The sequence below is a fragment of the Erigeron canadensis genome, chromosome 5, assembly GCF_010389155.1.
Source record: "Erigeron canadensis isolate Cc75 chromosome 5, C_canadensis_v1, whole genome shotgun sequence".
In the NCBI taxonomy this organism is placed as follows: Eukaryota; Viridiplantae; Streptophyta; class Magnoliopsida; order Asterales; family Asteraceae; genus Erigeron; species Erigeron canadensis.
Window position 1 is genome coordinate 34,522,824 of NC_057765.1, and position 13,609 is coordinate 34,536,432.

General features: G+C 36.1%; 2 protein-coding genes and 1 long non-coding RNA gene across 3 annotated transcripts; 1 reads left to right on the top strand and 2 right to left on the bottom strand.

Annotated features, from left to right (window-relative positions):
- Positions 1–3,864: 3,864 nt before the first annotated feature.
- LOC122601660 lies at positions 3,865–4,629 on the top strand. Its single transcript, XM_043774402.1, has one exon. The coding sequence runs from the start codon at positions 3,865–3,867 to the stop codon at positions 4,627–4,629; it is 765 nt and encodes a 254-aa protein (XP_043630337.1).
- Positions 4,630–8,852: 4,223 nt separating this feature from the next.
- On the bottom strand, positions 8,853–9,391 carry LOC122598958. Its single transcript, XR_006323800.1, has 2 exons — positions 9,215–9,391; positions 8,853–9,077 (listed from the first exon to the last, which is right to left on the bottom strand). It is a non-coding gene; the product is annotated as an uncharacterized LOC122598958 (long non-coding RNA).
- A 25-nt stretch (positions 9,392–9,416) lies between these two features.
- LOC122601661 (putative F-box/LRR-repeat protein 23) lies at positions 9,417–11,003 on the bottom strand. Its single transcript, XM_043774403.1, has 3 exons — positions 10,861–11,003; positions 9,522–9,902; positions 9,417–9,432 (listed from the first exon to the last, which is right to left on the bottom strand). Exons 1-3 carry the CDS (start codon positions 11,001–11,003, stop codon positions 9,417–9,419), a joined length of 540 nt encoding a protein of 179 aa, XP_043630338.1.
- Between the last annotated feature and the right edge of the window lie 2,606 nt (positions 11,004–13,609).

Consider the following 13,609-nt stretch of genomic DNA (forward strand, 5'->3'; position numbering starts at 1 on the left):
ATCATTGTTAAGAGAGGTAGCTAGAAAAGTGTTATTTTAACACATGGGACTTAGAAAAATCCGGGGTCAGCTGATCAGGAATAGATGACGTCATGCTACCAACCCGAAGGTTTATCCGCCTAAATACTGCCCAAATCATTCGTTTCTCATGTTACGAAATTTTTGTTATCATCGTTTATTTAACTAAACTCCATCAACATAATTTGTTCCACGATATTATCACAAGCAACCTATTAGTTTTATGGCTAAAATATTGCTTAAATTGGAACAAAAACGAAAATGTTACCAACATAAAATTTTTTTTTCTGATAACGCCACCACTAAAATAACATTACAAAGCTAAATCAAATAACTAATAACAATATCAAGTAAAATGCAAGCCCATGAAATTTTGTCAGAATAAGGGTGAACGATGAGGAGCATTGGCTAGCGGCTTCCATTCCGATACTATAAAGCCAAAAATATCACAGTAAAAGTCTTAAAACCGAAAATTTCTAATTTTAAAAGTTAAGTTTCCGGCAACAATGGTTGTGGGACCACCCCTCTCCCAAAAAAAGAAAAAAGAAAATGAAAAATGCACATTCCCAACAAACCCACAATGATCGCTTACATAGATGCCCGACTTCTTCCATAATATGACCAAAAGTCCAAAACATAGAGTGCCCATTTTTATTGGGGCATATTAAAGCGTCTCAAAAACCCATTTTTTGTTAATCGGGATATAATGAAAACAAATTTTTGTAAAATCTCAAGATAAGGATGATTTTGTTCATTACAAATTATTGTCTATCTTAATAAAAAAACAATGTTTTAAAATGCGTTTTTATAGGTGACCATAAAAAACAGCCCATTTCGAACTTTTATTAAAAAACAGTAAAGATCAGCCATGTCTCGGTAACCGGATAGAACCGGTCCGAACTTATTGTTAAAACATTGATAAAAAGGTAAAAGGTTTAATGTATAATTTTTTTTTATCCATAACTTACTTGTTATCGGTTATTATTTATTAATGGCTATTTCATATTTTAACTATTTTTATATGTTTTTTTCCCCATTTATTTTACTTTATTAGAGAATAATATAAATTTAATTTATTATCACCTGAGTAAGTATACAAATGTCAAATAAATTTATGTTACTATGTTAGACATGCTTTAAAATTTTCCGCGAGGTGGGAAATATTTATATATGAGTATTTTTCAAAGTTTTATTTTACATAATTTGTATCATTTTGTACTTGCTCCGATTAGTTTTTACTTTTTACACAAAAAATTTTACGGCCATGAATTGTAACTCCACTAACGACCTTTTGTTATTTATATATAAAACTTGCCTATAGCATGATTGTGGGTTTGGATTTTGGAATCACTTAGAATAATACAGAAGTGTCATTTAAGGGCGGTAAAAACCAGCCCGCAAAAGAGCCACCCAGGACAAGCAGGCTGTCTATAGAAAATAGCACACTTATAGAGGACACTCTACACCTGATCAGCTTGCCGCGAAAAGTGTTAGCAGGTTCTTAGCTGACACTATTTCCACCTTTTGTGACACTGTCCACTGATAAATTACAAATAACTAATAAACAAACCATCAGATAAGTGGAAAAGGCATGAGCCTTCAAATTCGAATAAAAACCAAATGTCGTATCTGTTGGACTCATGTAGTTGTGACCTTCACCGATCATATATCAGTCAGATATGATAATTGACAAATAAATGAAATCCTTATGTCGGTAAATATACGATGGGCGTATTTACTATTAATGACCTAATATAGGTTTCCCATTAGGTGATTAGAATTAAAGAGACTAATAATACACATTACACAAAACACCAAGGGGACTAAGTATAAATGCTATATATATAAATATAACATCATTAATCATCATTAGGGACTAATGAATCACTAATCACGCCCCCCTCTCTAATTGTGTGTGTATTTTCTCTCTAATCTTCTTCCCCATCTAACCTATAATCACCTTAATTTGGGAACCAATCTCAATGGCAAGAATGCTGAATCAACTAACAGGTTCCACAGGATCTTCAGGTTAGTGTTATTAATCATGTTTTACATTATATTTATAATACGAATCATTATTTTTCCAACATATGGTATCAGAGCCTCGTTCTTTTGATCTTGATTCATATTATTATTAAAACCGAAAATGGTTTATAAAATTAAAAACGTGATTTTAATAAACAATAATAAGGTTTTGGTTATAATTTTGATCATAAAAAGCCTTGTTTTCTTAGAAAAATTGAAGAATCTTAATTATGTTCTTCGTGTTCTTGATAAAACTCATCTAATTTCTTTGAGTTTGATCCTAATTACTCTTAATCTTGATGTTTAAATCGTGTTTTCACTATCTTCAGACCTTTCGAACTCGACCTAAGCTACTCTAGTCGAGCTCGACCTCTAAGCTGATCTACTCAAGCTCGACCTTAAGCTTACAAGTCAAGCTCGACCTTAATGAGACGTTCTAGCCTCGACCTCGACCTCTAGGCTGGAGCTCGACCTACCTAAACTCTTCCTGCTCGAGCTCGACCTATCTAAGCTTCACACGAGCTCGACCTTAAGTCCATAACTTGAGCTCGACCTCATTTAACTCGAGCTCGACCTCATTTAACCAAGCTCGACCTAGCTAGCTTACCTTGACCTCGACCTAGCTAGCTTACCTCGACCTCGACCTAGCTAGCTTACCTCGACCTCGAGCTCGACCTAACCTAAGCTCGACCTCAGCCATGGTCGACCTCGACCTAAGCGAAGCTAGCCTCGACCTAAAGCTAGCTCTTAACCTCGACCTAAGCCAAGGTCAAACCTCGACCTGAATATTGGCTAACCTCGATCTTATGCTAGCTTAACTTCGACCTAAGCTTCAGTCGAATTAAATATAAAGCATTACTCGACTTTATTGCACTATTAAAATTTGACCGTATATTAAATTTTGATTTAGACTTTATTCAATTCGACGTTAACTTAAGTCGTCTTTTTTGATTTAGTCTCTATTGAATTCGACATTAATTTTAGTCGATTTTGATTTAGTCTTTATTGAATTTGATCTCGAGTTAACCTAAGTCGTCTTTTGATTTAGTCTTTATCGAAATCTGAAATTATACGGTCTTAAAATAACCCCATAATTTTATGGTCAAATTTGTCTCTAATTTTTCAGAAATAATTTTTTGATTCAGCTTGACCCCAGCCAGGGGCTCTGCCCCTTGGACCCCGCTTCCAGGGGCGCTGCCCCCGGACCCCCGTAATCCTTGGGGGCTTCGCACTAATACATGGTTTCATTGTTTGTGCCCAAAGGTCAAATATGATTCTCGTGTTGCGTTTTCTTTTCCTTTAGCATAATAAACACTTAGCGTATTAATTCTGCCCAAAAGTGATTTAATATGTTATGTGTAGCAAAAGGAACTCTTTTTCATGCATAATATACACGATGCTTAATTTTGTGCCCAAAGGTCAAAAGATAAGTGTTGTGTTGCATGAACCTAAAGCTCATGTTTTTCGCTTAGATATTAGTTACTTCTGCCCAAAGGTGATGTAACATCTAAGTGGAGCCTAATTTTAGCTTATGGTTTTGGTGTTTACTATAAGCGTACTTATCACTTGCTTCATTAATATAATGGTCACAGTCTCATAACTTTAGGAACATTAGGCATACTTAATTTAGTTCCATTACTCTAAGAGACCTCACTTAGTCCGCTTTACACAGCTAACTACATCACTATAAATAACCTTCTTTAACTCGTATTGTAAATTCATACTCTCTTTATCTCCACTGTCAGTACCTAACTTTGGCATTGAGCCACTCACTGGCGCGAACTATGTTCTTGGAAGGATCAACTAATGCTGACTCTAGGCATGTTAGATTACGACCTTGCTATTCGTCAGGATGAACCTGCTGCAATTACCAAGCAATCCACTAGGGAGCAGAAGGCGGCTTATGATAGATGGGAAAAGGCGAATCGCTTATCACTTATGCTGGTCAAGAATACAATCCACCTCAGCATCCGAGGAGCGATTCCTGATTCTGACAAGGTGAAGGAATACCTCAAATCTGTAAAGGATCATTTCAAGGGATCATCGAAGGCGCTGGCAAGTAATTTGATGCTGCAAATGCTTACTCTGAAATATGATGGTAGCAGTGGTGTTCGTGAACACATCATGAAGATGACTGACATGGCTAATAAGCTTAAGAGCCTTGAAATGGAAGTGTCGGATAACTTTCTTGTGCACTTCATATTGACATCCTTACCTGCTCGTTTTGACACCTTCAAAGTGAATTATAATGCTATGAAGGATAAGTGGTCAACGAGTGATCTAATTTTGATGTGTGTGCAAGAAGAGGAACGCCTCAAACTGGCACAACCTGAGTCTGTTCATCTTACCACCACTGCTAATTCTAAGAAAAGGAAGGGTAGATCTGGTAATTCTGGTAATAAGAATGCAAATAAAGTCCCTAAGACCAATCCTGGTGCAGTTGCTTCTAGCTCTAATCCCTTGAGTGGCAAACTTCATTGTAAATTCTGTCGTGCAAATGGGCACACTCAGAAAAATTGCCCTAAATTCAAGGAATGGCTAGCTAAGAAGGTAACGTACTTTATGCAATATTTGATTCTTCTATGACTGATGTACCTATTAATACATGATGGGGTGACTCTGGTTCTATGGTTCATGTGACCAACTCAATGCAGGGATTCCTTACAATCCAGAAGCTACCAAAGGGCCAAAGAAAGCTTAGAGTTGGAAGTGGTGATCTCTTAGATGTCGAAGCCATGGGAACCTTAATTTTACATATGAGTACCGGAAAGACTATTAGACTAGTAGATACCTTATATGTACCGAGAATTACTCGGAATCTTGTATCTATTGGTAAACTTGATCTTGAAGGTTATGTAATGATTCATGGTAGTGGCAAGATTGCTATTACTTTAAATAATGAATTGTTTGGTCGTGGTTTTTTGGATGGATTACTGTATAAATTAGAACTAGATCATAAATTTTCCCAGTCTTTGTTGTCTCTTAATGTTGATGATGTAACTAAAACAAAGACAAAATCACCTAAGAAATTGGAGAATTCCTCTATGTTGTGGCATAAACGTCTTGGCCACATCTCACAAGATCGCATGAAACGACTCGTGAAAGATGGAATCTTACGTTCTCTTGATTTCAGTGATTTTGAAACATGTATTAAGTGCCTTAAAGGCAAAATGGCTAAAGGTAACAAGAAAGGAGCCACTAGGAGTTCCAACTTGTTGGAAATAATTCATACTGACATTAGTGGCCCTTATTCCACATCAATCACTGGTCATACATCATTTATTACATTCATTGACGATTATTCGCGTTACATGCACCTGTATTTAATTAAGGAAAAATCTGAGTCCTTGCAAACTTTTATTGATTATAAAACTATGGTTGAAAATCAACTTGATCGTAAGATAAAAGTTGTAAGATCAGATAGGAGAGGTGAATATTATGGCAGACATACTGACATTGGTCAAGCTCCTGGTCCTTTCCATAATTATTGCAAAGACCATGGCATTATTAACCAATACACCATGCCTGGTTCTCCTCAACAAAATGGTGTTGCTGAAAGGGGAAACCGAACCTTAATGGACATGGTGAGAAGTATGCTTGCCAACACCAACTTACCTAATTTCCTTTGGACTGAGGCCTTAAAAACAGCCGTTCTTATCCTCAATAGGGTTCCATCCAAATCTGTCCCTAAAACTCCTCATGAGATTTGGACAGGTAAGAAACCAAGTCTAGCATATATGAAAGTATGGGGCTGTCCTGCTGAAGCTAAAATCTATAACCCAAACCTAAAGAAACTGGATCCTAAAACCATTACATGTTTCTTTGTTGGTTATCCAGACAATTCAAAAGGTTATCGGTTTTACTGTCCTACCCATACTACTTCCATCACTGACACGCAGCATGCCACTTTTCTTGAGAACTCAGAGATCAGTGGGAGCACGACAAATCATAACTTGGATTTGCATGAAGTACAAGATGCGGGGGGAAACCACTCGTCGGTTATTAGTCCTCCAATCATTCCTCTTGTACCCAACGCTGCTCAAACCACTGATCAACCTTCTCCTAATCACAACGCTCCTAATATCAATGATCATCCTTCTCCAATCATTCCTCTTGTACCCAACGCTGCTCAAACCACTGATCAACCTTCTTCTAATCACAACGCTCCTAATATCAATGATCATCCTTCTCCTAATCAAAATCCTCCTCCTAATCATAATGTTGATGCTGCGAATGATGAAGAACCTTCCGTTACAGAACCCGAAATTCAGCTTAGAAGATCATCCAGGCAACGAAGGGCCACAAATTTTGATGATTATGTCACCTTCTTAGCTGAAGATGAGGACATTGGAAAGCTTACTGATCCTACCTCTTATCAAGAAGCCATTAATAGTAACCAAGCCTCTAAATGGAATGACGCCATGATTGAGGACCTTAGTTCCATGAAACATAACGACGTTTGGGATTTGGTTGAACTTTCTGAAGGATCTAAACCAACAGGTTGTAAATGGGTCTTCAAAACCAAACTAGACCCGAATGGAAATGTTGAACGCTATAAGGCTAGACTGGTTGCAAAAGGCTATACTCAAAAGGCTGGAATTGATTATCAAGAGACCTTTTCTCCTGTGTCTCGTAAAGATTCCCTAAGGATCGTCATGGCACTAGTAGCTCATTTTGATCTCGAGTTACATCAGATGGATGTCAATACTGCTTTTCTTAATGGAGACTTGGAAGAAGACGTATACATGTAGCAGCATGAAGGATTCATTCCAAAAGGTAAAGAGCACATGGTCTGCAAGTTGAAGAAGTCCATATATGGGTTAAAACAAGCGTCACGTCAATGGTACCTTAAGTTCGATGAAGTCATGAAAGGACAAGATTTCTTAAAGAATCCAGTGGATCAATGCACCTATCTCAAGATCAGTGGGAGTAACTTCATAATCCTCGTTTTGTACGTAGATGACATCCTACTTGCAAGTAACAACTTGGATATGCTGCATGAAACGAAGCGCATGCTTTCGCAGAATTTTGACATGAAAGATCTCGGTGAGGCCTCTTATGTCATAGGTATCGAAATACACCGGGATAGGCGTAATGGTGTTCTGGGTCTTTCTCAAAGGGCCTATATTGACCGTATTCTGGAACGCTATAAAATGCAGGACTGCTCGCCCACTGTAGCTCCAGTAGTTAAAGGAGACGTATTCGGTTCTTTCCAAACCCCGAGTACTGAGATTGAAAAGGAGCAGATGAGGATGATACCTTATGCATCTGTAGTTGGGAGCATTATGTATGCTCAAGTCTGCACTCGACCAGATATCGCTTACATCGCCGGTATGCTAGGACGTTATTTGTCTAATCCTGGATTGGCACACTGGAAAGCGGCTAAAAAGGTTCTACGATATCTGCAAAGGACCAAAGACTACAAACTAACTTTTAGAAGGATTGATGACTTAGAAGTAGTAGGATATTCTGATTCCGATTTTGCTAAAAGCAAAGAGGACAAGAAATCTACTTCTGGATATATTTTCATGTTAGCTGGCGGACCTATCTCTTGGCGGAGTCAAAAACAGAAACTGACTGCAACGTCCACCATGATGGCTGAATATATTGCCGTTTACAATGCCACTTGTCATGGGATGTTGTTAAGGAACCTTGTCAGTGGACTTAAAATCGTCAATTCTATTTCTAGACCATTGAAGCTTTACTGTGATAACTCAGCTGCCGTAACTTTCTCGAACAGTAACAGTTCGACTGGCGCTGGACTGTACCTCGATACAAAGTATCTGTTTGTACGCGAACGGGTTGAGGAAAATGTTCTTTGTATTGAGTACATAAGTACAAATGATATGCTAGCGGATCCGATGACCAAAGGTCTTCCTCCTAATATCTTCGTAGGACACGTGTCGAAGATGGGGCTTACAAAAGATTTAATTTGATAGCATATTGTACTTGTCATGGTCATTATTATTGAATTTAATAAAATTTTCCTCTGTATTCAGATTTTGTTTGTCTATTATTTACATTCAGCATGCATAATGATGTATGGACATTACTGTAACAAAATTTGTCTTAGTCAATTGATCATTGCTTAATTTAGTTTTAAATTTGAGTCATAGTTTGACTAGTGAGGGTCCTGAGTTGATGTTCTTCTCTACGACTGTACTTATTGGCTATGATTTCGGTTTAAAACAAAATGAGTATTATCCCGACCGGATTAACTGTGATACTCATAGATAAAATGATCGCTTGGTCAAGTGGGAGAATGTTGGACTCACGTAGTTATGACCTTCACCGATCATATATCAGTCCGATATGATAATTGACAAATAAATGAAATCCTCATGTCGGTAAATATACGATGGGCATATTTACTATTAATGACATAATATAGGGTTTCCCATTAGGTGATTAGAATTAAAGAGACTAATAATACACATTACACAAAACACCAAGGGGGCTAAGTATAAATGTTATATATATATAAATATAATATCATTAATCATCATTAGGGACTAATGAATCACTAATCACGCCCCCCCCCCTCTCTAATTGTGTGTGTATTTTCTCTCTAATCTTCTTCCCCATCTAACCTATAATCACCTTAATTTGGGAACCAATCTCAATGGCAAGAATGCTGAATCAACTAACAGGTTCCACAGGATCTTCAGGTTAGTGTTATTAATCATGTTTTACATTATATTTATAATACGAATCATTATTTTTCCAACAGTATCTACTACCATATGATTTCTAACGAAATAACTAGTGAAACAAGATCACAACCATCAAGAAAAGGCATTTCAAATCCATGAACATATGATAAAATTCTAAATAGACGTCTACAAGAATTTAAGCACAAAGATGGATAACCCATAAATGTTTGGAGGTTTAAAATTACATTCCTGGTAATTGACAACCATCAGCAGAACAGTAATTACCAAATTCAACTTTCCAGCCAAAGCCAAAAAAAACCCGTTCTGGAACTAAACAGCTACACCTTCATCCAAAAACAGTAATTGCCAAATTCAACTTTCCTGTCAAACACAAAAAGACGGTTGTTATTGAAGCCAGAAGCTACACCTTTATTATAAGGAAAACAAAATCAACCACTGTAAGCATCCTATGCAAAAAGGACTTTGGCAAGTGAAATCCATGGTAACACAGAGTTCACCTTTCTCTGCATTGAAGATTACTTGAACATAGCCATAAAAGCCATTGCCTCATGACACAACAAAAGGTCTTCCAAATGATCATCTTCATCATAATCATCATCAGAATCATCATTGTTAAAGCCACGGTAGAAAGGACCATCATAACTATCAAAATATATCTGAGACTCAGAAGTAACATCACATGGTTCGTCAACATTTTCTTCATAATATTTGAAGCCTACAAGAGAATCATCAGGAAGCTTTAGATGTTTGATCTGTTCAGAACATCTTTTTCCAAGGTCTCCCTTAAAATCAATGTAGAAACACTGACGTAAGTCAAGTGATTCAAGGAGACGACAACCATCAAGAATCGCCTTTAACCCAGTATCCGTCATGGAATTTCCAATGAGTTCAAGATGCCTTAAAATAGGCAGGGTTTTCCCAATCGCTACAGTTAAAGCATTCCTCTCACTCATGTACTTCTCATCATTAACATGATCATCACAGTATACATACGGTTTTATATTAACTTTGAGCGCTTTTAGCAGGGGACAGTAGCGGCCAGCTTCTTCGATCTCTTTGTCTGAGATTCCTGTTTCAAAGAGGCTAAGTTCCTCCAAAAATGATAACTTCTTCAAAGATTCACCCCAGGCTCCATACATGTCTCCAAAGCAATAGATAACTTCAAGACGTCTAAGCTGAGTTGATCTGCCAGAGAAACAAGGAAAAATAGAAAGTCAGCATCATTCCATTGTCAAACTTGGGAATGCTATATTTCAATCTAACAGTATCAGATTATGCACAGGTTTACCAGTTATTTTAGGGATCTACAGAAAAGAAGCTGCATGTTAAAAATCAAATGCAGATAGAGTTTATTTAGGGGTGTTGGATTAAAAATTAAGCAGGTCATGTGGAATTACATAAAGGGTTCTTTTCTGCCAACACTTACTGTAGTCTTTGATGATAAGTATGATAGAGGATGATGTGAGTCGCTGTCTAGATAAAAATGGGTTTAGAGTATATTACCAGCTACCAAATTAGACTTAATCAGCTGAAGTTATCTTCATCCCTGAGCAACTGCAGTGCATATGGAGCAAATGGCCTATGGCTGCTTAAATAATAAATATTACACGCGTGTGATTTAACTATGAAAAGTGGGCCGGTGTTACCTATGTGTTGTATCCCTTACTTCTTTAAAACCAATCAGACACAGGCTCTGGAACTCATTGACCAAACATCACAGATCATATGCTTAGGTCTGATCGTGTGCACTGGGTCTATGGAATGCTGAAGTGCAGATTTCATTTTATGGACCCAAGTGGCAAGGACAATTATATTCAGTTATAATATAGTTTACTAATCCAGGGCTGTATTTTGTGTTTCATGACCCAGCGCACTGGTTTTCAAAAGTGGTTAATGCCTAACATAGCTTCGAACATAAGTCTATCATTATCAAAATAATATATGTAAACTTAGTTCATTTGATCAGCGTATAAGCAGCCAAACTTTAAACAAAAAACAATTAAAGAATCAACTTTCATATCATGGGAAATCAGCCGCGCAGAAACTACAGTTTATTCATCAACTTCCAGTACAATAAAAAGCATATTTTGAGTGTTATTGTAAGTACTACAAAACTTAAAAATAGAATAAGGTGTTCGCGTACCTATCAGCAATATACTCAAGAAGTTTACCATCGGAAAAGCCACCGATAGAGAGATCAACCATCTGGCCTTGGCTTCTAAAGACAACATGCCTACATATATTCCGACATGCAATCAGTCCACATGCGTCTGGAGGATTATCCATAGAAACGACCCTCCACACAGCGGGCTCTTTACAGATTCAAGGCCAAGTAGTACACACTTTTTGGGCATTCTGAAGTATGTCAAAAACACCAACTCTAGAGAGTATATTTTCCATCACATCTGACGGAAGATCCAACCAGTTCCTTTTTGTCGCTTGCTTCTCCACCTGCCATGGCTGCTTTGGTTTTGATGCAAATGGCTTTGTTACTTTAGCATGCACAAAAGGAAAACAAATGTATGTTACACCAAAACCTTTACATTTACAATTTTACGTACATATACAATAATAGGAAAAAATTTGATAGAGAAAACCCCTACCAAAATGACCAAAAGAACAATTTTGTACCACACATCCTCTCCATTAACAATAGTTGTTATTATAATTCATTCAAAAACTTTTATCTCAAGAACCGTACATTGTTAGACGAAAAAAAGTAAGGATAATCTTAAAATTTTGTCCTCTTTCAGTAAAGATGCGACTCAATATACTTTTGAGTTTTGACGACTTTTTAGTCTTCGTTTTTTTTTTGTACTTGGATATTTACACAAGTAAATTACTTAAATATTATATCTACACATCAATGACGGCTAAAGGCGGAGCCATGGTGGCCAAGGGGGAGCTCGTCAGTTCATGGCGAAGCCATAGCGGCTAAGGTTGGAGCTCTTCTAGTTAATCACCCCATCACCCCTTATGACCTATCACCCCCACCAGCTATCCATTCTTTCGGACTATTTAAAAGAGGGGTTCTCAATCTAACCCACTTCTTAATTATGTACATATATAACTATGTACATATATAACGAGAAAAGTGAATATGGGGTTGTTACACACCTAACTTGGAGGAAAAACTCCTCACATACTAATTTTTTAATATTTTGAATAAATAATTGGGCCCCATGTTTTGTTATCATATTTATATTTAATAAAATTGAAGACCATCAATCTACATGATGCAACTTGTAACGAACTACAAATAAAAAGAGGCATAGAAGTAATGTAGCATAGTGAAGTAATTAAGTGAGAACCAAAATAATGGTGAGAATCGTGGGAACCACTAAAAACCATCTCTAAGGCTTAGCCCTTATAATTAAGGGTTACGTCCGTACCGGATCGGTGAATAGTGAGTTTTTATGTATAAAATAATAGTTTTTGAAATTATATGTAAGAACAAAAATAAAAATATATATAAAACTTTAAACTTAAATATAACATAATTTTTCACCTTAAACATAATTGTCTAAGAACACTAGCATAATTGATTAAAACTTTTAAAAAATTTTGTTGACTAGATCCGATACAACCGAGTCTTGACCAAGTTGACCCAAGTCTGGAACTCTGACTGATTTTTAGACCGGATATGACAAAGTCGAATCGGCTATCGGTCGATACACGATCCGACTTGGCTGTATCGGTCAAGTTTCACGACACTAATTGAAAGTGTATTAAACATTATGATACTAGCACATACTGTATTTGATAACTTTTTTTTTGGGTATATTTGATCTAAAAAACTTTTATTACATAAATCCATATTTTTATTACATAAATCCCTAAACCCTAAAACCCTTTCGTTACATAAATCTCATTTATTCATAGACGTCAATGGTAAAAACTGTCTACTTACTAAAAACGTTCTTTAAAGTCTTATCAAATTTATTTATTTTGTGTAAATCACAATGTAAGATAATGTATCGAGGCATATAAAGGTACTTGGAGATATAAAACTTTAGTTTTATACTATGCACCCCAAAATTTGAGATTATAACATTTATATGTGTTTAGTCCGGTTATTGAATTTTGGGTGGTCATATGTATTTAATTTTCACTTTTGGTAAGCTTGAGTTATTGGGTGATATGGTTTCTTATCGAAAGATTTAAATTAAGGATCTATATGGCGAGTAGGCTTTTTAACGCGGGCCAAGTTAAGATTTAAGACAACCCATGCTGAATTTTTTACATTCACGAGTAATTCATGCCTTTTAGAAAAAAAACATTAGTAGTCAAAAAGAAAATGATTGATCCTCCAAAAACTTTAATCTAAAATTTCTCTTAAATCCAATAATATTAAAGATATGTAATCCACTAGTTATCTTTTTTTCATCTCCCCTTATAATTTTTTATATAATTAGAAAGATTATTAGGTTAATGAATTAAAAAGATCCATTATTACTCATTAAAAAAAATATCCAATATTATACTTTAATGAAGTCTTTTTTGTTCACAAATAGCTAAACAAAATCACAATTCACAACACTAAGCTTGTGATTTTCTTTTTGTGTTGCTTGTTGACCAAATCGCAAGTTTTGGCATGTGTAGTTATGTTGATATAAACCGGCCAATCACACCTTGCGATTCGTTTTCCTTTCTCCATTATTTTCTAATCATATACTTATTGTCTGATACTTATGTCAATTAGGTTACGTCACGTTTTCAAACTCTATGAACAACTTTTTCTAATTGGAAAAATAAGACGCATAGATATAAAACTTGGTCATACAGATAAAAATATATACAATCATTAATAGTGATTATGATGATAGCAAATGATACTAAATAAAATACTTGTTTAGGTTGCGATGCGAATGCGACTATGTATGGTTGGTCTA

Bases quoted from the DNA above. Each gene is read 5' to 3' on its own strand.
- LOC122601660 (XM_043774402.1), top strand. From the start codon at position 3,865: ATGTTAGATTACGACCTTGCTATTCGTCAGGATGAACCTGCTGCAATT.
- LOC122601661 (XM_043774403.1), bottom strand. From the start codon at position 11,003: ATGGATAATCCTCCAGACGCATGTGGACTGATTGCATGTCGGAATATA. The intron at 9,903-10,860 runs GTACGCGAACAC...TTTCTCTGGCAG, and splicing joins CTTGAGTATATTGCTGATAG to ATCAACTCAGCTTAGACGTC.